Below are 26,812 nucleotides of genomic sequence, written 5' to 3' on the forward strand. Positions count from 1 at the left end.
TTATTGAAAAACGTCAACTAGTTTTATCATTTAAATCAATATTATGACGTATTATACATTTCCCCTGACACAATAAAACAAAAATCAGCCCATTCTGTTTATTTTTGAAAAAAATTTTGAATTATTTTGTGGAACACTACACAAATACCAAATGTAAAAAATTCATTTCAGTTACACATATGCTTAACTTTTTTTTAATTTGACATATTTGTTCCTATGTACACAAGGAACAATAAATATTATGCATCCAAATTAATTAAGACCATAAAATTGCAATTTTTGCATTTTAAAGTTTACAAAAAATTTAAATTTAAATTTTGTGTGTATTAATTTTTTATTTAAAAAGTTTAACACGTTTTATCATTTAAATAAGTATTACAAAGTTTTAGTATACTTTCTCCTCTATACACTAAAAGCAAAATCATAAGATAAAAACTATTTAATTTTGTTTGTTTTTTAAAGTTATGAATTAATTAGCTGAACACTACAAAAATATCAAGAGTGCTTGGCACTTAAAGGGTTAAAGAACGAAATTTTCTTCAAAAGATAACAAGATTATGGACTTTTGCTCTCATAATACGCCACAAATAATGAAAGACGGTGTTATTGTGAAATGGTGTTTATTTTCTTTTTTAGAAGTCAAACCCTATAACATAGGGTAATGCTTGCAAGAAAGTTAGGTGATTAGCATCCCAAAGTCATACTTAACAACAACAAATTGACTTTTATAACTTTCCCAATTTCTAATTCTTTTATGGATGAGTTGAAATGAATTTAAGATTTATAATCAGTATGAGTTTTGACAGATTAATAGCAGTAAAGTGAATAAAAAGAAGTAAAAAGTCTCAGCAACTACTACGTAGTAATAGCATTTTATTGAAACAAAGTGAATAAACAATTGCTATCATTAGGTAGTTACTATTACAAACCGTCTGGAACAGATGGTTGTTGTTACTTCCTTACTACCACCTACTAAACTGTAGTAATTACTCTACTTTTGTGGACTCCTGACTCTCTCCCCGAGTTGCATGATAAGATAAGCGTTTAAGAATCATGAATTTTATTGTCTTTAAACACAATTTGTGCAATGGACAAAGTCAATACGTATTATATTGCATAGTAACAATATCAATAATAATTATAAAACAACCAAGAATCTAATAATACATAAATTAGTCAAGAATAACAGTAAGCCTATAACAGTAACAATAATTAAAATAACAAAATAATATAAATATAAATGTATTTTAAATAAAGGTGAGTAAAATAACAATTTAATAAAAAACTTGTATTACATGCCAAATATTTGTGTACAGAATAAAATACTTTTTGTTTCAACCAGTTTTTTGTTACTACTTTACACCTGTTTAAAGATACAGACCAAGCTTTCTCAGGCAACTTATTAAAAAGCTTAATTTTCATGATTATGTGGCTGCTTTTTACACTTTTCTAATTTGACTGAGAGTATATCAAGCATATGATCTATCCTGTTGCTAAAACATTCTTAATAGTTCGCAATGCCTTTTTTTGTCATGTAGAGAATATTATAGTATTGCTACAGTTGCCTCATGAAGTTATTCCATAATTTATATGAGAGTGATAAAAACATATTTATTGTAACACTTTTTCTTAGTTTGTGTAAAAGGTAAATAACTCTAGATAATTTTATCTTTCCGTCTGAGATTTGAATGTAGACCATGTCGTGTATGCAAATGTCTCTCTGTTTTACCGGTGACCACCATGAGAACATTAGTGTAGTTTTCTGAAAGTTCTGAGTTAGTCTTCTTTATCTTTTTATTTACACAAGACCAGTCACTTAGGTCTTACCTACTTGGGAGATTGACCAAGACTACATTTGTGTGTTTAACAGAGTTCAAGATGGCAGATACATTTTTTATTAATTCAAGGGTTTCATTTTTTGGCATATCGTTTGCTCCAGTCATTAATACTAGTATAGCATTCTTCAGATTTTCATTCTCAATATTTCTTTTGAAAGTTTTTCTTGTTCCATACATTTTAAACTGTAACTTTTCCCCCTCAACAACCTGGGAAAAGATCTCATAATTACCATGATTTTCAGAAATCCAAGCTCGAGTTTTTATTTTTTGGCTACCACAGTTCAGTTTATAATATTTTAGTGGACAAATATGGTCTAGGCCCATTTTTTAACACTGAAGAATGATGATTTTTAGGGTTACATTTTATTGTATCATTAAGCTGATCATTAGTTCTTTCTAATAATAAAATTGTTTTTTCCATTTTTAGAACTAAGGTTCTAGTTGTTTGGGATTTTAGTCTTTTTATTTCTTCATATGTTTGATTCAGATCTTCACTTAATGTTTTCATTATTTCATTTCAATTTTCAAGTTCTTCTGTAGGTCCTAACGGTATTCAGGAAAAGAGCTGTGTGCACAGAATGCTGTTTTTTTTTTTTTTTTTTTTTTTTTTTTTTTTATTATGACAGAAACACAGCCATTAAAAAACTCATTGAAAAGTCAAAAAATGTAAGTGTAATGGCTCCAAAAAAACCTTGGACTCAAGATCTTTAACCACCCTAAGTTAGAATCCTGGATTAGCCACAGTGTGCATAAAATGTTTTTTCTCGTGCTATTCACTTTCAAGCAGAAACTCAGCAGTTAGACAATTGACATAGTCTTCCTCAAACTGTAAAAGTTGTTTGGCAGTGACATGACACAACTCACGCTCATGAATAAGCATGAAAATCGCCCTGATACAGACTAAACTGAAACAATGCCTGACCTATTTTTATTATCAAAGTAAATGTTATCGTTTGTTGATATATAAAATTTTATGCTATAAAAATCAAATTGTTGTCATCTGATTTTTTGGCAGGTCTTGATCCAGCTGATGTCATGTGGAAGGCGTAGGCAGTGGGGATCCTATATTGTACAGGTAAGACAAACTGATAGCACAGTCATATCACAGCCTTATAAAATAAAATATGTTTTGCTGCCTGTCTTTAAAAAAATAATCCAAATTCCCAAACTATTTTCTAACTTTCCAGCTTTACCTTTGCAATCCAAGCTGATTTTGCAATCTTGTGTTTTGGTTTGTCAAATCAAAACTTTTTGAAACTACATAAACAATTCTAATTTTATGTACTGTATATAGATTTATAATTTATGGGAATGAGGCAACATTATCTAAATTTTCCATAGTGATCTATATTTTAACCGTACATCTAGTGCCAGTACAGTGAGCCACCATAACCAGAACACATGGTGTGGTGTTACAATTCAGTAACTTGTAGGTAAGCCTGGTAATTGTAACAAGGTTTGAACACAAATGTTCATGTTGTCTCTATGTTCGTGTGCAGTGTCTAGACAGCGTGAGCACTGTTAAAACCCAGCCAATACCATCGGACCAATATTTGAGTGGTTCGGTGTCCATGTTAAATATAGTCCCTTAGTTTGTCTTCTCACTCGGCTATTAGTTAATACAGCTTTCAAAGAAACAGTTCACCTTAGATAGTAACAAGACTACAAAAGGCACTTCATTCATTGCCTTCACATCTGGAGTGTTTAAAGATAAATAAACTTGTGACTTGAATCTGGTACAAACTGTGGTGAGAGTGTATATAGAACTGTGTTAGCTATTTAATCACTTATGAAAATACATATACAGGGTCTCCAAAAAAGAATACCGGGATTTTGAACAGCCATTACTTATAAACTATTCAAGATAACTAATCGATTTAAATGTTAAATTGAAGTTGACATAACTAAGTTTTGTTTTCCGTGTAGAATAGGAGGATACATTGACCTTGGCATGAGCAGATCAGCTGTGTGGTGGCAGTTCACTATTAAGACTGACATGCCTGGCATCAGTCGCAAGTACGATGTTTACAGCGCAACAGAAGGCACAATGTGTTCTGTGGTACATAGAGTTGAAATCAATTGTTAGTGTGCAGGGTCAGTTTCGAGTTATGTATTTAGGTCAAAATTCACAAGATGATTAATCAATTCATCGCTGGTTTAACCCTAGAGCTGGCAATGGTGTCACTCTGTACTGGCGGCTCTATTTTAACAGCCTCGCAGATGTTTCTTGTAATGTATCACATTTCATAACTGTTAGTCCAAATATAAACTATTATATGTCAGTGTATTCACAACTATATGGAGAGCATTATAATAACAATATCTTATTGTTTCCATGGAAACATATTTTTATTTTTTTTACAAAATGTAAAAAAAAGTTTTTTGGAAATTTTTTTTGTAAATATTCCGTTGTGTAACTGCTCAGCAATAAGCTTTACATCAAAACCGTAAATTTTTAACTTATTTGAAAGTTTATTCTGATTCCAAATATATATTATTATTGTAACTTTTACCTCAAAACGTATGTGTTACAGGGCTTTGTATAAAAAAGCACCCATATTTACTTATTTTCAAAAATGCGTACATTTCTAAATACATATTATAGTTCGTGGGTAAACATAATCTCTTGACTGCATTTATACTTATATATAAGTATGACAGTTAAAACAAAAATAAAATAAAATAATAAATTTTTATCTTACCTAATTAACATATGTACAATATATACAAACTTTCATTTTTCACTCAGGGTCACTAGATCCCGCCCTGCGAGCTCTCTAAGATCATTTGATTGGTCTCTAAAGTTTTCACCCATACTGAACAACTAAAACTATAACCTAAGAAAGCTAAAAAAACAATAATAACAACACCAAATACTATTGGATTCGTAAACTCAAACACAAAACCCGGCACTTGTTTACAGTTTCACAACAATGTGGTTGACCTGTACTACGTTCACGTCAGCTGTCAAAAAAAAACCGATGTTTTACGGTAAACAAAGAAGAAAATAATTGAAGTAAGAACAGTAAATCGGTACTATAGTTAATGCTCTTCCAGAATATATCAAATAAAAATCATTTATATGACCTTAATTGCCTACAATTTCAATAACTGTACATGTCTACTTTGGCGACGAATATTCGTCGTTGCCAAATCGGACGGGCCTTTGGCGACGAAAATTCGTTTCATACCAGCTCTAGGGTTAAGCATTTTCGTGACACAGGAACTGTGTTGAAAGGACACTAAACTGGCCGCCCATCGATTGTCTGATGAAGTCCTCAGTTAAACATAACCGAATTGACAGTCCTCAATGTTATTTGTAAAACATTGAGACGTTGTGCGTACAAAATTCAGTTAAGACGTCAGATTAAACTTGCCAATCGCCCTAAGCATTCAGATTTTAACAGTGCTATGCTCAATAACATTGATGACAATCCCAATTTTATTAAAAGAGTGCTGTTCTCAGACGAAGCTACATTTCACACAAGTAGTGTTTTTAATGGTCACAATTGTCGGATATGGGGTTCACATATGGCCTAACATGTGTACGATTTGTCAAAAGTGAGCGTGTGGTGAGGACCAAGTGATAGTCCCAGGCCCTTTCTTTTTCAATGAAACAACAAGCCAGTGAACAGATCATTTTGATGCAAGACAGCACCCCACCTCATTACCTTTGGGAAGAGCGTGAAACATTAAAATCAGGTTTCCAAACGGTGGGATAGGCAGGGGCACACTGGATTTGACCCCTTCGAATTTTTTGTGAAGTTATGTAAAGAATATTGTGTAGTAAATATTTGTGATTTGGCACATCTGCATGGGCGTATTTCAGAAGCAATTGCAACTGTGACACCAGAGATGCTACGTCACACTTAGCAATAAATTGAATACCGCTTTCATATCTTCAGAGTAACAAATGAAGCTCACATCAAAACATATAAACGAAAGGTATGAAAACAACATTTGTTGTTTTCTCTTCAATTTGACGTTTAAATCTTGAATACTTCAAAATCCAAACATTCTTTTTTAGAAATCCTGTATTGTATTGTCCCTAATACCATTCAAAAGAATATTTTAGTGAATTAAACAAAAGGTTTTACTTACCCAGGTGAGTAAGAATAATTGCAAAGAAACATGAATTTAATAATTTATATTTTAGGTATACATAAAATCGTGTATATTTGGTAATCTTCTTTTTTTCTATAAACTAATCTGTTGAACTTTGACCTTATGATTTATCTGCAATAGTTCATATACCTGACATGATTGTCAGCTATGGTGGTTATTATTTTCATTGTATTTAATGTTTATATTCCTGTTGGCAGTTTATCATGTACTCAAAGGTTTTATTACTAAACCTGAAAGAAAAAAAATCATTCACCTTTTATTGCATTTTAAATTACTTACAAAAAGTTCTTAACATGTACATAAAATATATTATAATAAGATATAATATTTATATCTTAATATATAAAACATGAATATTCTTTGTATAGATCTTTCTCACTAAAACTCGAGAACGGCTGGACTGATTTGGCTAATTTTAGTTTTGAAATATTTGTAGAAGTCTAAGGAAGGTTTAAAAGGTGGGAAACATTGGAACAATTCTCTGGATATTTAATAATTATGGAAAATAATTATAATATTTACGACACGTAATCCAAAGTTAACTGACCCTAAACAGCTGTTGACACTTTCAGCTGAAGTTCACCAAAGTGGCAGAAACATGTGTATACATTTAAATTTTAGAAATCATTGACTTAAGTATTCTTTTTAAGTTTATGTATGCACATATTTTCTTTATCTGAGTAAAAATTAATATTAATTATAGCACCAGAAATATCACAGACCGCAAACATTTTTAAATCTAAGTTGGATTCCAAAACCCACATATATGTTACAAATTTTATGTACAATTACTAAACAACATTTTTTTTTCTTTCTCCAAACGCTTTTGTATGATAAATACAATATTAATGTTTCTCCATCAGATATTTTGCCACGCCCTTTATTTTTTCCCCACAATATCTGAAATGGTTCTGATAATTCAGTGTATAATACGAACACTGCCTTTTACAGCTAATCTCCTTGCTGTACAAGGATCAGCATAGCAACACTCTCTACAAGCTGCTCAACATCTGGTGTGATACAGCACTTACTGAGAGCTCGGAGGACGACGAGAGTAACACCTCTCCGCAGGTAAACTCATCAAGAGACGAGCACGTTATTTCTAAAACTCTTTCATTCATTTTCATTTTTATTTATTGTCATTTGTCAATTTTACATTGCTATAGACAATGTCAAGAAATAAAATGTGTAATACATTACACTATACAAAACATACGAGGGCTGTTTTTTTTTTCAAGTTCCGTTTGTTTCTCCAAATAACCAGCGTAGTGGCGGGAGGCGGGGCTGTGTGTTGTGCAATTGCGCCGCTCCCCCACTACAACCAACGCCGTTGCCGGCTCCAATCCATCAGTCGTAGCCGAGCTACGGGCGAGTAAAGATGGCCGCTACGATCAATTCTCCCGCCAGTTGTGAGTTGCGAAGTGTGATTCGTTTCCTTCAAGCTGAAGGATGTAGTGCTGCTGAAATCCATCGCAGAATGAGTGTTGTGTATGGTGAACACTGTATGAGTGATAGCGCGATAAGAAAATGGTGTAGGCTATTTGCTGAAGGTCGAACAGACGTCCATGACGAAGGCGGTCAAGGACGCAAGTCGGTCGCTACTGCAAGTTTGGTTGAACGAGTTGACCAAGCGATCCGGGAGAAACGGAGGTTTACAATTGATGAACTTTCTACCGAATTTCCAGCCATTTCAAGGTCTTCCTTGTACAAGATTGTGACCACCGAGCTAGGGTACCGAAAATTGTGTGCCCGTTGGGTACCCAAAATGTTGAGTGAGGATCACAAAACGAAGCGAATGGCATCAGCCCTAACTTTTCTGACGCGATATGACAACGAGAAAGACAGTTTTTTAAAGTCTATTGTTACTGGGGATGAAACTTGGGTCCTGTATGAAAATCCAGAAACCAAGGAACAATCAAAGCAATGGATGCACACTCACTCCCCTAGCAAGCCCAAAAAATTCAAGCAGACTTTGACCAAAAGGAAAACAATGGCTACAGTGTTTTGGGACCAAAAAGGTGTGCTTCTGGTTGAGTTCATGCAACAGGGAACAACGATAACAAAGGAATCATACTGTGAGACTCTACATCGCCTCCGGAGATCAATACAAAACAAACGGAGAGGAATGCTGTCATCCGGCGTGGTCCTGATCCACAATAATGCACGACCGCATAGTGCCAATGTCACAAAACAACTTCTGCAAAAGTTCAAATGGGAAGTTTTCGACCATCCGCCGTATAGTCCTGACTTGGCGCCCAGTGACTATCACCTCTTTCGAGAAATGAAGGCGTGGTTAGGTGGACGACGCTTCGCTGACAACGAAGAGCTTCAAGCAACTGTAAGGGTCTACCTGAGCTCACTGGCGGCAGACTTCTTCGAGGAGGGTATAGGAAAGCTTGTCTCTCGCTACGACAAGTGCCTCAACATTTTTGGTGACTACGTAGAAAAATAAGTAAGAAATTACGAATCTTTTGGTAATAAAATCATCTTTTTATCTCAATGTGTTTATTATTTATGGCCTATCGGAACTTGAAAAAAAAAACAGCCCTCGTACATACTATTCATTAGGTTAGTTTAAAAAACATAATAATATAATTAGCCTAAACATGATCAAGTGTCAAGACTAAAGTAAAGTCCACACTGCCCAAAGACCTGTACCATCAAGACAGATTGAAGTGCTTATATAAAACATGGAAAGAATACTAGTAATAGATTCAGGTCAGCCCAAACAGAAAAAGGGTAGATCTATTCTAAGGTAGATTAATATTAGTAATAAAAAATTCCTCCAGTGAATAAAAGGCCTTACTTATAAGCCAACGTGACAATTTACATGCATACAATTGAAGTTCTAAACTTCTGAACTCTTGTGGTAGTGTGTTAAAACACTTAATTTGCAAATGTCTATGACTAGCTATAGTCTTCTGTAGCCTGGAAGAAGGTATAATAATATCCTGTGCCCTTCGAGTATAATAGTCATGTACCTCGTTAAGGGGAGATAGGCAGTTTTCTCGCTCCCATGCTATTTATATTTAAATGGGGAAATATACACATAGTTAGGTACTTATCTCCCTAACCACTAATCCTACAAACCTGAAACTTTAGCACTGATATAAGTGAGGTATATGGAGTATCTTATACCTATTTATAATAGGTTTTACTCATAAAAATGTTTAAAAAAATCTATTTTTTGGTCGAAAAACTGCCTATCTCCCCTTAAAACAAACAAATTCATTTTGGTTTTTCTTTACATGTATTAAATTTTGAAATATAAAAATGGGAGGAACTGTCATTATATTAAAATCAATAAAACATTGTTTACAATCATCCTGATAAGCTAAATTGGCCAAAATTCTCACTGCCTTTCTTTGCCAAGTGAAAACCTGGCTAGCACCCTTACTATTTCCCCAGAGCATTGCAGCATATATCAAGTGAGAGTGAAATTCACTAAAGTAGGAGATAAACATCATATCTCCACCAACACAAGATTTTAATTTTCTAAGTAGAAAACAGGCCCTAGACAGTTTTGAAATTACTGTGTTGGTGTGAGCCTTCCAAGAAAGCCTCTGGTCAAAAACCACTCCAAGCAACTTAACTGGTTTAGAACAATTTTCATTTATGTTCAACTTTTTCAATGTGAAGCAAATTGATTCTGTTTTATCAGATTCTGTCTTATTATATAAATTACACCTCTGGTTGGACTCTTTTACATTTTTTAATAACCAGATCCATGCTAAATTTGTTATTATCAGAAATTATTACATGTACATTATATAACAATTTAATGGCTTTGTCTGAATTATATGAATGAGATTAAGTAAGTTATAATTTTACTTTACTGCTTAATAATCAGTTTGAGGTTATGTGATAGTACCAGGTATTTCCCTGTAAACTGCCATAAAATTACGATATACAAAAAAGCAGACTTTGTTTCTTTTTTCAGTCATTGTTTACCTTGTAATTTTTTTTCTATCAGGATGATTTCAATGAAATTGCCCATCATGTTAAAGTTAGTAAACTAGTTTTTTTCTATTAAGAAAGCTTTTAACCCTTTGAATTCAAGTGTGCAACTACAAGCAAGAGGCTAAAATGTGTGAGAAAAGTCTATGTAGGACTAAAAAAACATCTAAAATTACATCTTTTGGAAACAAAATTGTTCAAACTTTAAAATTCTATTATTTTTATTATAAGAAAAGATCAGTCTTTCCAGAAAGACCCTGATATACTGCAATTACAACTTATTAGTTTGAGAATAAATGATATATGATTTAGATGGCTCGCATTTTTAGATTAGATCGATAAAATTGCATTTTTCAAGATAAATGTTTATTTGTATGTGTGTAAGAGCATATTGTTTATTGAAAAAAATACTATGTTTTACAAATGAAGAATTTTTACTGAACTAATTTTTTGATCCAAGTTGAAAGTTGACCAAAATAGTTTTGGTAAATACCAAGTTATTTTTACAACAAATATTTCCTCACTCTGTACTTTAAAATTAACATTTTTTATCAGTTATGTAGTTCTATTAATATATCATATTAAAAACAAAACAAAAAAGTTTGTAAGTAATTATTATAAGATAATTTTTCCAAAGAAAGACTTAACAGTTCACTCTGGTCTGGCTCTTCTCATACTACATAAGGTCTGAAGTCTGTGTCTTCTCGCATACACACCTGGCATCTAAAATCTAAACTCAAAGGATTCCTTTTATCTTCTTCTCCTTCACTCCTACACTTCACCCCTCAGCCAGTTATCTCTACATTTCCTTACATTAAGTAACCCAGGCAATTAGTTAAGTTTGAAAAAAAACATATATTCCAGTTTCAGTTAAATAGATAGTAATTATATAGATTTGAGCTCTAAAATGTGAAGTATGAAACATACAGACTGAAATAGATGAAAATAATAGAATATATGTTTGTGTTGTTTGGTGTACAATGTATTAATTACCATCTCTCAAATGTTTTACAGAGAATTTAATAAGATCTTGAAAATGTAATGTGATATGACTACTTCCATGTGATAATGTAGGACCAGGCATCAGGTGACTCCTCGTCTATGGCGACGTCTGATCCTACTTCTGACTCCTCTGACAGTGATCACCAGAAACACACTCCCAAAAGTGAAGTGGAATCCAAACATCAGTGCCACCCAAAGCAAGTGGTAGGTCATCCATTCATCCCACTTTTAGAATATTTTATATTTTAGAAACATTTATCAAGTACTTTAAACTGTGACTAAAATAATAAGAAAGTTAAATAAAATTAATAAACTCGTTAGAGACAAGCCTGCCGTGAAGGGAAACGGAAATATCCGAGCTGAGGCACGTTTTTTGTTATAAGAGCATTATCGTCATATGGCCGGTAACCGTAGACAGAAAAATTACGAAAGTTTTTTTTTATAATGTAAAATTTTATATTATAAGATTTTTACTCAGTTCAAATTTTGTTTACTTTAAACCATATAAAATATTCAGTCCAACTACGGTAATAAGAATAACTACAAACTTGGCAGGTGTTAAGCTAATCAAAGGGACATTAACAAGAAAAACAAATAATAATATCACTTTCTGTCATAAATGGCTCTATTTAAGTGTTTTAAAATTAAATATTGTGAAAACCGTTATTCCTACAACAATTTTTGAAATAATAATATTTTGTTATAAACTTCATAACAAATCCAATAGCATTCTATCTGTGTAAATTGGTTGAAAAATAAGTCAGTTACAGTTATTTATAACTTATATTTTATATAATACTGTTACTAAACTACCTATGAAGTTAACTCATTTGAAAATCTTAGTATATAAATGTATATCAACTCAAAACTATAAACTGCAGGTCAATTCAGTGCTTAACAATGTTAACTGAGCTCACTATATTTCGGCAGGCTCAGACTCGCATGACGGAGATGTTGGCACATGGTAACGGCCGTAAGGCCCAGGTTGCCATGAGAAACAAACACGGCAACAGCAAAAACACTCACCCAGCCAAACATCGGCAGCCTGATCACAGTCACCCTTTCGAGTCTCAGACCACCAACAAGGTACGTTTTTGTCATATATACAAAATAAAATGTTTTCTATTTAGTGTATATGATAATTAAGATTATTACAAAAAAATGTTAAGTTACAAGTAAAATTGTGCTTCAGATGATGCAGGGAACCAGGATGTGCTGGGGATCAGAGAGTGGGCTGGGGAGTAGTGTGTCCACCTGTGGCAGTATGAAGATGGAGGAGGAGTCAGAGTGTGGTTATGTATCACAGAACCAAGAGACCATCTCAACGTCTAGTAATGAGGACAAGGAACCTTCCAGGTGTGTTTTACTATTCCGCAGAGTGTACTTTCCAAATATTTGTAATCCAAATGTCAAATACTGTCATATTTTAATTTCCTGGTTGCCGTATACACCCTGTATACATCAGCCTTACCTGCTGATATTTCAATGCATTATACTGTTACCGTTTGTATTTAGTGGGATCTGGAATTATCATAACACTGCAGCTATTTAACAAAATTATTATTTTCATTTATAATTACATTTTAAAGAATAATATTTATCTAATTATGTAAAGAATAATAATTATATGCATTTATAGTATAATTCTGTAAAAGAAAGAAGAGATAAAAACGTTTTTACACATGGCTGTTTTATAAATTGTGGTGCAAGATTTTTTTCTACTGTTCACTTGAAGTATTACCAAATACATACAAGAGTAATAAAGTTATTTGTTAGAACCAGTGATGAATTTCTAGAACTAGAGGTGGCAGAACTGTAATCTCGTAGAGAATCCAGTAAAAAGGGGGGTCCAAGCTGTCCCCTGAAGAAAGTTTGAAAGTATGAGGTCCCTAAACAGTGTTTTTTTTTATTTCTAAGGTGTAGAGGAAAGTTTTCCTTGTAAACCAAAAATGCTTAATTTTTCATACAGGGGTACTGGAATGCTGTTCCGGTGTGTTCCACCTCAAATTACAACTGGTGAGAACTGAAATGAAGTGCAGTAGTAACAAAATTAATGTATTTGTTTCTCAAGTGTTTCTCCACCAAACTGGAATACTTAACTATTATTAAAACTGGCACAAAGTGTTATCTATTATTTTTTTAGAAAACATAATGTTAGGAATAGAACTAATAGAGAACCACAATATCACTAAGGGATGATATATGCAAGGAATGTGTGGAAAGTACACATTGTTTTGTTTGAAGGCACAGTAGCTCTATCATCGTCATCTGCACATACACACTACACTGCTTCATTGTTCCACTCCATAACAGTTTATACGTTTTCTGTTTCCTGTAGTCCTTAAAATATTTAAAACAATTGATAAAACCATATTTTGTGTATATAGGGAATTTTTAAGCTAGTTGAACACACAAGAGATTTACAGTGAAAATTCCGTGAGTTATAGGTTAGTAAATAGTTTCACAAGCAACTTAAAACAAAAGAGAGTAATGTTAAAGTTGAGGGGTTTACTACGAAATATTCCTCCACGTATGTGATATCCAGGTCGGTGTCCAGTGATGGTTACAATCATACATTAACGATTTGATTTTATACTAAATGCAATACTTGAAAAAGGAAATACTTCTAGAAATATGAACAATTAATTTTGGGACAAGGCTCTGTCTTGAGGTATCTATTGTTTTTAGTTTATACCAACGATTTACCGAGAAATGTTAAACACTCTAAAATAACTATGCAAGCAGATGATACAGCTGTGATAATTTCTGTGACAAATTCACACCAAACAAACTTATTTCTCAATGTTTAAAACGTTTAAATAATTAGTTCAAAGCAAATTGCATTTAATGCAGTGCTGGAAAAATTGAGGGCGTCATTTTGCATCCTACCTATGTCTTTAGAGCTGACACATTTTTCCTTGATACAATATTTAATATTATACCATACACAAAAATTCTTATGAGTTTTGACATCAGGAGACACCGTGCCCACTTTCTTCTAATAAACTTTAAGATGTACTACATCATGTATTCCCTGACTATATCAATGAGTACAAAATATTATTAATGTTATATTATGCTTATGCGTGTTCTTTTGTACACATGGCATTAAATTTTGAGATGATTCAGTAGAAGTTATTAGGCTTTATATAATTCAAAAGAAGGTAGAAAAATCAATGATGCATCTTGCAATATAAAAAATAAATGAAGGATGATAATACTCAATCCCATGCTTCTTACTCAGAAGCTAATTTAACAGTTCATTTGTAAGCAGTGTGATCATACTGTGCTGTATTCATCACCCGAAAACTCAAACTATCACTTCTGATGGTGACAGTTGCATTTTAATCCCTCCTGAACACACACAAATGCTCCCAGTTTTAAGTGTATGAAAAATTACTGGTCCACACCAGCATTAGGATACAGCTGATAGTCAGCGGCCATATGACAAGACCATCTCAAATGTCATTCGACTATTTTGGTATGAGCTGATTTAGTGCAAGCTTGTTGTTAAGTGCTTTGAAAGTAACACTAAGAAACACTGTACAGCTTGGACATTATCAGTGGGATATTTCTTGTACGAAGATATGGATTGATTGTTCATCTGTTACAAAAGCACTTAAAAATTTGTGAATACAATGTAGTATGATATATTGTAAACTAAATGTGCTCTTTTATGTGCAATAAAGTTTGATGTGTAAAAGTTTTCTATTAATAATTTTTAAATAATGCTTACATTCAGACATGACTTGTATATTTGTTGTATGCACAAACAGTGATGTTGATGTAAGCCAATTTTAAATCCTCACGTTATTATGTGCAGTTTAACCCAACTGTATGTCTGACTGTACATAATATTTTGATTACAAAATTATTTGCTCAATAATATATCATCGTTTAACAATAGAAGATAGTAACAAATTTACACCAATTAATTAAACTTTTTCCTGTTTTAAATTATTAACAATATTATATTAATATTATTTCACTTTTGCTTTTTTAAGATTTGGAAAGAAGAAGACTATCCTTCAAAAATCTTTACATATGATTCAGACTAATCGTTACAACAATGGAAAGTTACCTTTGACTTGTCAAGCCAGGAAAGAGCTCCGTAGAGAGAAACTCATGAAACGCAGCAAGACTACCACGTAAGTTGAGTAGCATCTTGAATAGTAAAAGAAATTGTTTAAAAGCAAACTGTTATAAGCAAATTATAATGGATAGATTTTTTTTAAGTCATTACAATTCCAGGAAATTTACATAGAAGAAGGAAATAGAGAAAAGGATCAGATTTTAAATTAATTTAAGCTGTTAACTTTATCATAATTTACATTTTAAATTCTTCTCCTGTCATCAGCTCCAAATTTTTTTCCCACCGATTTTGTAATAGACATGATTCTGAGCTAAAACTTCTGATATTGTCAATGGGTGTAAACTTTTAACAGCAATATTTCTTTATTTATTTACAACCTGTGTTTTTAGATGGATAAATTTCCCCTAATAAAGAAATAGATTGTCAGCCATGATAGTTTTGGTGGAGCTCAAAATTAGTGGGTATCAATAGGGTTAAAAATATGAAATAATAATTTCTTCTCAGATCATATTTTTCTTAGTTTGGCAAACCTAACACCAGAAACATAAATTGATATTGTATCAGTGTCACATAACCACATACAGATTCTCAAAGTGGTGAATTTTAGCCTCTGTATCTAGCTACCTGATGATAATATAACTGTTATTTATGTGTCTGATAATAGTTTTTAAGCGTATACTATTAAGAAAAATATAATCTGCTAAAAATTATCGCTTACAATGTTTAACCCTTTATAACGTCACAGACGCTGTATGGCGCATAGACAAACTATCTCCAAACGGCAAAGACGCGGTACGGCGCATCAACACAAAACTGCGTCTATAGCAAATTTAAGTTCCTTTTAAATCCGATCAATGTCACTAACGGTATGCGTCAACCATGTGTGTGGGTTATTGACCTATGTCAAGCGTCAAAATATAGCTGTCGCGTTACATTGTTTGAAACAATAGACGCAGTGTCTAGACACTTTCCCCGCCACACGGCACAGACGCCGTACAGCGCGCGCACTTTTGTTTGCAGTTTGGCTTCAGGTAGTGCGTGTCTAACCATCGCTGAGTCGGTTTCCTTCGTCGTGTTTTCTGTTTAAATGGTTTTTATTTATTTTTAATTTTATTATATATAATTTATTATAAATATAATTTATTTTAATTATATTTATATAATTGTCTGGTAATGTTTATAGTTTAGCTAATAAAATTTTGTGTGCCTTTTATTTTGACTTTATTTATATCTACAATTTAATGTCCCATATATATGTATGTACAAGATAATTTTAAAATTTTTACTTTTTTATACTTACCATAATTATAGAAAGTAAAAATAAAAATGAACTTCACACATTTACAATTTTTTTTTTAAATATTGTGCCGTTTGCTGGAAGTCGTGAAAAGATATACTGACGTTATAAGGGTTAATCCTTACGATACCCTTCTATTTCAAACTCTTTCATGACTAGCGTGGCTGATAATATATTTCTTTCTGAAGAAACATCCCCTTATCAATTTCAAGAAAAACCAAGTTTTGTGCTTGTACAGTGCAAATTGGTTCTTGGCTCCGAGACTATATCTGTATAGAAACATCTGACACTTTGTTGCAGCATGAGCATTAAAACGTTCCTGAACCATACACCTAGTGAAGAGGACATCGCTCACCTGCTGAAGGAGTTCACTGTGGACTTCCTGCTGAAGGGATACGGTCTGCTGGTCTCAGATCTCAAGCTGGTGGTACTGTCCACCCAGGATTTGCAGATGGATACCTCGCACTTCACTTGGCTCATCATGTTTTTCTTGCCGTTTGCCACACAGCTAGAGCTGGACCTGGACCTCATCAGGTCATTACTCAGTTTTCCTTCATCTTTCTTATTTAGAATTTGACTGTGTTTGTAAATTTATTTTATTTAAATTTCTCAAAGGGACATATGTTGGTTTTTGACATTATCGAACAAAACAAGTTTTTGCAATACAATTCAATTTTGATAAACATCATTCCAAAATTGGGTTTAAAGAAGGTAATACCTTCAACTCACAATGAAGTTTGACTGACTTTTTTCCTATATCTCAATGAAAGTTAAGTATATTTCTAATAAGTGGAAAAGTTGATAAATTGAAACTGAATAAATACGTTTAAAACGTTGAAAATGATTAGGTAATAAGCAAATACCATTCCTTAATTAATAACAGGAATTAACCATTCCTGGTATTTATTATTGGGTGAGGCCATTTAAAAGTGCTTAGTATTTCAACAATCATCGATCTTCTGGCTCAAACGTTTTGTACACAATTAAATTCATGAAATATTTTGGTTTAACATATGTTGACTGAAGATGGCTGTTCACAACAAGGCCAAAATATCTCAAGAAGTTAATTGTGTGAGTAATGTTCCGGTGCAGTGTGAACCGGAAGACTTTAACACTAGTTATGACACCAGTTGTGTAAACCTTAGTATTAAAATGTTAAGTATTTGAGATTGAATAAGCAATATCATTTAACACCATACTTAGAGGCAGTTGAAAATCTAATAAATTAAATAAATTTTAATAAGATAGAAATATAATATGTTAACTGGGTTTCTCTTATACTTATGTTAGCTATAGTAATCCTTTCCATTCTGTAATATACAGTATTCCTACATGTGTTGTAACATAATGAAATAATTTTCAGGTCTCGCTAAAAAAAAATTTAAAGCAGTTTAATTATCTTGATATGCTTTTCAACCTGCTTGACTAATTTAAAATGTTATATTGTATTCTTTTACTTTTAACATTTTAACCCTTCCCACGCGGTAAATGGATATATCCGTTAGGCCTAATTTTGACCGAAACGTGGTAAACGGATATATCCTTCAGTCTATTTTGTGTTATTTAATAAATTGTAGTTGCCGTGAAATCCGCTAGAGTTCAAGGGAGTGTTGAATACTTGTTCCGAAAAGCAGACGTTACAGTTAGAACCTCATTGGCGCATCGCAGTGGTGGGAGGGCGTGGCTTTGTCCCTCGTGGCGTGATTTTGCCTCAGTCTGCGGTGAACCATTATGCGGTAAACGGATATATCCCAGCACGGCATATTTTAGTGTTTAACGCTGTTTTGCCATATTTCCTTATTTACTGTTCGTGTTCCTGTTGTATTTAGCATTATATTATCTTTTTATTTTGTTGTTATTACTTTATTTGTTGAAAATATTTTTAGAAATTCAAGTAAAAAGGTTGTTTTTTCAATTTTATGTACATTTTGAAAATGTTTAAAAAAAATATAGGGGTCTGATTATTTTGTGATACTGTATTATTTTTTTATTCCTAATAGCCACCACTAACTAAAAAAAAATTAGAGTTGGTAAAATCTAGAAAATAATTTAAAAGTAAATTACGCGTTATGAGTCAAAATTGAAAGATAAATTCCGCGTGGGAAGGGTTAAAGCTTACTGAACATTGTGTTTATGTAGATTTTAAAACTTTTATGAGATGTTGTTATACTTACATAAAATTTCTGTTTGTTAGCCCTATATTATCACACGACACTATTTCGTACTTGACCTATGAAGGTGTCAATCTATGTGAGGAGTTAGAGGTAGCAAAGCTTGATGTGGGGGAAAAACTTACCGGAATTCTCAGCAAACTGTACTTGGTAAGTACTTTACTTGTAGTATGATCAGTACAAATCTTTTCTTCAAAAGAAGTATGGACTGTACATTCTGGCCTAGACATATTCTCAATAAATAGGGTAAATTACTATGTTGAATGATTATAAAAATAATTATAGAAAAAAATAAAACTTTCATTCTGTTTCAAACATATTGTGAAAGGTAAAAAATTGAGTATCTCTCAGAGGATGATTTGAGTATCTCACATGTTATCTCAATAATATCTCATAAATTACTCAAAGAATTGTTATATCACATTTTTAATGGTTTATTGTGCTTTTGGTAGTATGGAATATCATCTTTATTCAGAAATCTCTTGAGGAAAAAAATTACAAAAAGCTTAGTCTGGAATTGACAGTCCAGTAGTTGTCATCTTAAAGGATGATTTTTCAAATAACGTCTGTTAATGCTCTAGCAATCTAGACATCATGATCTTCTCTAAAAATTTAAGGTTACCACCAATTTGACTGTTCCTGATATTAAGGGAGAATTCTTTTTTTGTTATAATCTTCAAAATATGGGTTTTTACCTTCCATGAAATTTGAGTCCTGTAAATTATGCAGAAAATTCTACATGTTTCGGCATGATAATGCCATCAACAGAAATTGAGACAGTAAAGAGAACAACAATCAACTGGTGATGTTGTCAGTTTTTGGAGAGTTCGGAAATTAACAGGAGTTTATTGTATGTTTGCCATTTAGCATAAAAAACAGTTTTACTATGTTTCAAGGTCTGGTAATTGATCTCTTTATCTTATGATTTAATGTGCTATGTTTGCTATCCATCTGAGGAACAAGTATTTTTTTGGTCTAGCTGAAGCCAAAGGAAATATTTCAATCAAATATGATGAATCTATGTGAAATTCTTGAATGAAAGGAGTGATTTTATTCACAAGGCTGGAGTAATCAGCTCACATGTTGCGTAGCAGGCTTTGCTGAAGTTGCATGCAAAATTTCAAGTCCTGAGGTCATTTTCTTCTCAAGACATTTTGTAAACAGACAGAAATTAAATTTATCTAGCCTCTCGAATAATAGACTTCACTAACATGCAGCCAGTAAGGACAAGAAGCTGAAGAAAATAAAACTAATAGGGTCTTATGTGTAGCTGCCATAGTGACAGGATATTCAGGGCATGGATGTGTGGGGAAATGTGGTTGTCGCAAACCGAGATTCAATAGCAAATCCATCATGAGGTGATAGTAAACATTATGCTATTGTGAACAAATAAGGAATCTCCCTCACCTTTAGTCTTCCTAGAACACTAAAGAAGCCTCATCCACTTCAACAATTATGATATAAACCAGCCAAAAGAGAAACCTGTTGAAGGCAGCAATGAAAATTGTGCAACTGGTCAAACTTTTTTTATTAGACACTATATCAAAATTTGGCATAGATCATCTATGACTTATGTGTTAACCTACAATTAGTACTGAACATGTTTAGGAGAAAGTACAGTTCCAATATGAAAGATTGTTGAACAATGTTATTATGGGACCTTTGTTAGTGAAGGAGTTTTATTTGCTATGCATTCACACTAGGTCATTCACACTTTTTTACATTTTTAATAGTTTCTTTCAACATTTTATAGTCTGTAAATAAATTTTGTCTTATATTTTCATATGTGATTTTTCAGATTGTGTCTTGTCTCAAAGAGATTATAATCACTGTTGAAGTGTATAGAAAGGTCACTCATCTTACAAAAGCTGACCGGGAATATTTGAAACAGCTGCAAGGTAAAAAAGTCTCTATTTTATTGAAATTGTACTAGTTATAAAGTTAGTTATTATACTAAAATATTGAATTTTAATAAAGAACTAAAAATCAATTATGTATTATTGTGGTTAAAACAATAAATACAGTATTTTGCAAAGGTTAGCTGTGAGTTGCCATCTGAGGTTCTGCTTTTAACAGAGGGCAAAAATTTAAAACTGTGTTAGAAATAGAAACTCGTCTCAAATCCACAAATATTTTACATCAGAAACTAAGATTTTAATGTATTGCTAATTAATGAATTGTTAAAAATTATAAATTCTTTATTGAATATAAATTACAAAAATTATTATTAACAGGTAATCATATTTTTACAGTTAACCCTCTCCCGCTCGCAAGGCATGAATCGGCACGGCCACCACATAGCCACTGCAGCTTAAACAGCTCAGATCAGCATGCACAGCTTTACCCACTAGAGCCGATAAGTGCTGCTCTCGCGTAGCAATATTTTGTACTACTATGGGTTGTTGTTTGCTATCAGGATACCATTTACTTTACTTTTACAATAGATTTATTCCATTATTTTGCTATTTATATTAGTTGTGCGGAAACAATGGGGGGTTGTAGTCGTACACTTCGTGACAGTGAAATCGATCTCGTTATTAGTAGTAATTGCGACGATTCAAGTGAGTGTAGTGATGTACCAGAGCCTTGTGAAGTGGTTGGTGGCACTGAGGATGTAGTTCGGAGTGATCACAGTGGCAGTGGCAGTGACGGCAAGCCAGACAATGACCTTCACCAAGTAACTGCGCAACAAACAACCCCGCGCCACCGGCGCCCAGCTGTCCTTGTGCCCCCTCCCTGGTCTCATACAATCAACTTCATTGAACCAATATATAGTAAAATAATTCATATATATAATAAAATTATAGTTAATTACAATGACAGAACGTGTGTAAGTTGAGGTGCCGCATATTTTGACCGAGCGTGACCGGCAGAGCGAATTAATTGAGGTTAGAAGCACCGTGAGCGCCTGGAAACAATGCGAGCGGGAGAGGGTTAAATATTTACAATATATTTCTAAAATCTATTTGTTTATACCACATTTGGTTAATTATATTTGATTAAAATATCTGTAAAGTTAAAATTAACTTATATTCATAACTGCCATGCATTATTTGTATTGTATATAAGAATAAATTTGTTTTCAAATCTTTGGAAAATTTGTTCAATTCAAACCTTTGTGAATTTCCTCTAATATTTCAAAGTAACACTAACTGACTTTGCTTGTATTTTACAGAAAAGATCTGCCACACAAATGACCTGAAGTATCTTTTCATCTTGTTGCTTCGTCACTTTGACCCCATGGTCCACAGTCATCAGTTCCTGCAGGAGACGGTGGTGGCCAACCACAACTTGCTGGTGCTGATAGAGAACTGCCCCAAAGTGTCCAGAGCAGCCGTGCTGGAGCACCTCAGACAGTGAGTACTGTCACACTCAGACAGTTGTTACATTTTTGGTTGTTGTACAATTGATTGATGACCAACTATCAAAATATGAAGAATGAAGAAACTAAAGGAAAGTGACAGAGGGGAGGTGGTTCAAGGTAGAGTGGAACTCTCCTCTCATGGTACTGTGCTACATATAGGTTATTTTGTAAGTTGCTTCACTTACTTCATGAGTTGAAGCAATCGTTTTTCTTCTTCTATAATGACTTTTAAGTTGAGGAAATCTTTGTTTCCTAAAACAGATGGATAAATACAGACTTGACCCTGGAATTACTGAATGCACAATGTTACTAGTGTGCACGTGGACGTGTGTGTGCATGCGCACACAAAATATTTTTGTAGAATTTTAGACCAATCTTTTCCTACTTTTCAAATGGGGTAACTTTAAATTTTAAAATTGCAAGTCCTATCTTGTGACATGTCAGGATATCGACTTACAACCTTCACCATACTTATTATATTACTTCTGTGGATTTTTTTAGAATACAAAATATTTTCCCCCCTTTTCAAAGGTGGTAGCAGGGGGGTAACTTTAAATTTTCAAATTGCTACCCCTTTTCAATAGAAACACAAGGGCATGAATAAAACATCTCTACAGTGTTGCTAAAAAATGTTATGGGCAAATATCTTTATACAATATATATACTGTATATGACAAGTCCCTCCCAAGTAGACTATAGGGAGGGATAGGATTTTATGTGGATGTGAGAACCATGATGTGGAAGAGGGAACCTTCCATAAGGGTAATCTAGACACCAAGTAAGATCAAACTTTCTAGTAAGGTTTACTAGGTAAGTGAGATTGAAAAGTTTTGAGGAGTGTTGGAGGTTTCAGAATAGTGCTTGATATCAGCCTAAATCATGTGAAGATGTTATCACTGAAGAGTATCTAACAAGAAGTTGGATGGAGTGGTTTTGGTAGAAGTTATTCTCCAGCTACTTACAAAAAGGTTGGTATAAAATCGTACTATGTACCCATCATGAAAGCTATAGTCCATTTATTAGTCCTCCATGCATAACAGAGATTTAAATTGTTTACTTTATGTTCATGTTACTATTATATTATAATGTTCAATTATGCTTTGCAGAACGTTTAAGAGTGTAAATCAGAGTCTGACAATGGAATAAAAGTTTTGGAGTACAAATTTCCAAGTCCATCCTTAATAAAGACATTTGTATCGGTTACAGGTTTGCCAGTGAGGATGTGATGAAGCAGTATGGAGTGTTGTTGGCTTGCTATATGGACAATGGGGAGATGGTCAATAATTGTATCTTCACCATGATGCACCACGTTGCTGGAGACCTGGAGAAAGTTTCTGTATTATTCCAGCCATCCATATTGAAATCTTTCACCATGATTTTGAAAACTGAATTTGAAATCCGAGATGTAAGTGATATCCTTATTAAGAAAAAAACTATGCTCCTACAAAAAAATTTGATAAATAGTGTTACAAAAAATACTTGTTTCAAGGAAAAGGCTAATTGTTAAATAAAAGGTTTTTAATGTTAAAATAAACCACAAGCTGTTACACCTGATGATGGCATTTTTATGTTGAAAAGCCTTTTGAAATAAATTTAAAATTATTGGACAATTGTGTATTTTCTTTTACAATAATAATCACCAGACACTTTTAGTGGTTTAATATAATGTGGACCTTTAAATACTTCATATTTTGATTGATACATTTTTAAGTGGTTTTAACAGATAATGTGGTGAGTGTGATAAGGCACAAATACAAAGAAGTAAACCACTATCGATCACCCAAAGAGGGTGCACTTCTGGCTGGGTTATACCTGCCAGTTGAATAAATGCGCACAAACAATGGTGTAACAAACTGTGATGTGTTACATCTGAGCAACCTAGTGGATGTCCAGGAGTGTTAAATCGCTATCCACATATATTAGAATATGGGGATAAAAGGGTTGATCAATAGCTCAAGTTTACTGGGGAGGATGAGTGTTAGGGTGGGTGGAGCTCCCTTAGTGTTAATTTTTGCAGGCCTAGGCATGAGGGAGTATCATACCCTGCCTTCTTTGAATGGAAGAGGCTGGAATAGATAGCCTCCCTTTCTTCCAAGGTAAAATTACTGAACAGTCTCTACAATATTGTGGGTTGCGCAAAAGGCCCTCGAGGCTAAAGCTTGCAACGAAAAAGCTCTTAAAATGGTATATTATGCATTTTTTTACTCTCAGTTGGTTTATGGTATTGAAATATGGGGAAATACATTTAAGAAGAACATTAATAAAATTTTATTAATAAAAAAAAAAGCAGTACGTTATATTTCTGGTATTGGCTATAAGGATTCATGTAAACAAAAATTTCAAGAACTTCATATTATGACAGTCCCTTGTTTAGTTGTGTATAAACTTTTGCTTTATATGGCTACGTCAAACAACCTAACATATAAAAACATCCACCAATATAACACAAGGGGTGCAAACAATATTGTAACCAAAAAACTGATTTCCAAACAATATTCATTAGCAACATTATCTCTTGGACCAAAATTATGGAACACACTGCCAAATGGGTTAAGATCACTGCCATTTGGTATTTTCAAAAGACAAATTGGATTTTTCCTTTTGGAACACCCACTTTATGAAGTGGATGAGTTTTTTGGGATTAGTTATAAATTAGATAATTGTTGTTGATTTTGGGAAATTCTTTTATCTGTATTGTAATTAGTTTTAATTAATTAATTGATTTGTTTTAATTGATATATTTATTTAATATATCACTTCTTTTAAAGATCTGGACAAACTGGAGGATTACATTGCTTTTAAAACTGAAATGTACAATATTGTGTTTTTCAATGTGACAATGTATGTAATCTTTACCGGTAATAAATGAGTATCATTGAGTATCAAAGTGAATAGCAATAGCCTGCCCTTAGAAGAAGAACTTGTGTAACTATGATAATAAAAAAATGTTTGAGGTTTCTGTATCTTAAGGAGGTAAAAAGAAGCATTATAACTGTTATTTCATTATTTTACATATTGTACAATATGTGATTAGATAATAACTGGACTGAGGCTGAAAACAGAATTTATCTGCAGATATTTACAATTTGATGTTATCCAATTCAACTCCCCCACTCAATCTCAACACTGCTCCATGCAAATTTTCCACTTCCGCACAAACAATGCAGATCATTTTCCATAACCCTGTTCATGACTTCTGTTGCTTTTTATTTTACAATAATAAGACATTATTGTCAATCTTGTTCCTTTCAAAGCTGACTTGATCTTTGGGCACAAAAAAGGTCACCTTAGGAAACAAAGGGTGAGTAGGGTGGATGAATTAAGACAAGGATTGTTGTGAATGGCCAGAAACGTCTTCACTTACACTGCCTTCTGAGCTGGAGCATTGTCCTGTTGGAGGGTCCATGACTTGATTTCCACAAATCGTTCTGTTTTCTCTGTACGCGCTCACGTAGGGTAATCAGGACGCTAATGTATTAATTCTGATTCACTCTCTGCCTCTCCAGTGCCCAATCACTGTGCACGATCTCTGTGATATAAAATAACACAATCATTATGGCCTGCCAATGTGTGTGTCATCCCTTATCTTAACGACCATCTTTAAATTGTTTAAACCACTCAAAAACGTGTTTGTGATAAACAGTCGCCACCGTACACTTTTAATTTTATGTTCACACGATGTTCTTTCTGGATATTCAAATTTTTCCAACATAGAGATAAAAGGTTAACTGCTTATAACTGATGCTACAGGTGGAATAAGTATGGAAACCAGACGAAACTCAAGGTGGTATGGGAGGGGGTCACATGCTGGGCTGTTCGATATTCAGCCTTTTTGCATTTGTTTTGTGGCTCCTCTAATACTAATCCGGTTATTTCTCGTATATTACTAAAATAAAAATAATTTAGGGTACATTGTTCTCTAGGATGTTATTTGGATTGTTTACTCATCTGAGAGTATTTGATGTGTTATGTATGTTTGATGTGCTACAGGACTGGACAGATCTGGTGGAGTACGTTGTGCAGAAGTGCCTGAAGACAAAGCAGATCAAGGCTGTACCGACAGGGCTCAACATAAGTGTGGATGAAGATGAAGAGATGGCAGCTGATACAGCTCATCGTGAGATAACCTCAGTGCCTGTACAGGAGCCTACCGAACCTGAGTCAGTAGATGGGTCCTCCATGTTTACATGTGCTAGTCACTGTGCACTTTGATTTGTTTTATTGGCTTCCCACTTATTTATTCCTGCTAGTGTAACCATTGCATTCACTTACGTTGTCAACACATTATGATTTCACAAATTAAAATGGCTAATGGTTTTTTTAATTTGGCGCTAAATTAATCATCATTTGTTCAACAGTTCCACAAATTGGTATTATTGGTGTAGTTTATGTAATTTTTTGCTTGTATTGATTGCTTTTATTTTTTTCACCTGTCATCAAATTGAAATGCTTATCTGAAAAATTATTTATTTGAAATATTACAGTCCACAGTTCAAATAAGTTTTTGATTTATTATCAAATTGTTTACAAGATTCAATGTGCCTCACAAAGCACTAGTAATATATGGAAACTTAAAAACAATATTTATTATCAACTTAAGTTAACAGCTAAACAGTCCAATATTCTTCTTCCACTTTGCATAAAAGATTTTTTAAGTCCATTGGATTATTCATTAATTTATAAATAAAACGCTCCAATAATTACATTATAGATTTTTATACCTTTTGCTTTCCAGGAAAGCATTATAAGACCCACATAAATTGATGAATAATATTAAAATCCAATAAGTAAGAAGCATTTATTATGCAATCTATTGGATGTTTGAATTTTGAAGAATAAGTGAGTAATTCAAGAGTAATACAGTTAAAACAAATAAGTCTAAAAGATCAGTAACATACAATTTAATCACCAGGATTCACAAAAATACAACTCATTCAAAAATAGTTTAAGTGACTTTGAGTGCAT

The 26,812-nt window shown here is 33.1% G+C and overlaps 1 protein-coding gene across 3 annotated transcripts in view; it reads left to right on the plus strand.

The window, feature by feature from the left end:
* LOC124365055 (protein timeless-like) overlaps positions 1–26,812 on the plus strand; it is a 98,883-nt gene that overhangs the window by 56,781 nt on the left and 15,290 nt on the right. For all 3 annotated transcript variants that reach the window (XM_046820970.1, XM_046820971.1, XM_046820972.1), the window contains exons 7-18: positions 2,854–2,913; positions 6,915–7,034; positions 10,995–11,126; positions 11,853–12,008; positions 12,115–12,278; positions 14,927–15,070; positions 16,613–16,846; positions 18,507–18,633; positions 20,282–20,381; positions 21,659–21,839; positions 23,054–23,252; positions 25,838–26,007. In XM_046820970.1, the coding sequence (XP_046676926.1) occupies positions 2,854–2,913; positions 6,915–7,034; positions 10,995–11,126; positions 11,853–12,008; positions 12,115–12,278; positions 14,927–15,070; positions 16,613–16,846; positions 18,507–18,633; positions 20,282–20,381; positions 21,659–21,839; positions 23,054–23,252; positions 25,838–26,007 (1,787 nt within the window). The remainder of the gene's footprint in view (positions 1–2,853; positions 2,914–6,914; positions 7,035–10,994; positions 11,127–11,852; positions 12,009–12,114; positions 12,279–14,926; positions 15,071–16,612; positions 16,847–18,506; positions 18,634–20,281; positions 20,382–21,658; positions 21,840–23,053; positions 23,253–25,837; positions 26,008–26,812) is intronic.

The sequence above is a fragment of the Homalodisca vitripennis genome, chromosome 6 (genome assembly GCF_021130785.1).
Source record: "Homalodisca vitripennis isolate AUS2020 chromosome 6, UT_GWSS_2.1, whole genome shotgun sequence".
Classification (NCBI taxonomy): Eukaryota; Metazoa; Arthropoda; class Insecta; order Hemiptera; family Cicadellidae; genus Homalodisca; species Homalodisca vitripennis.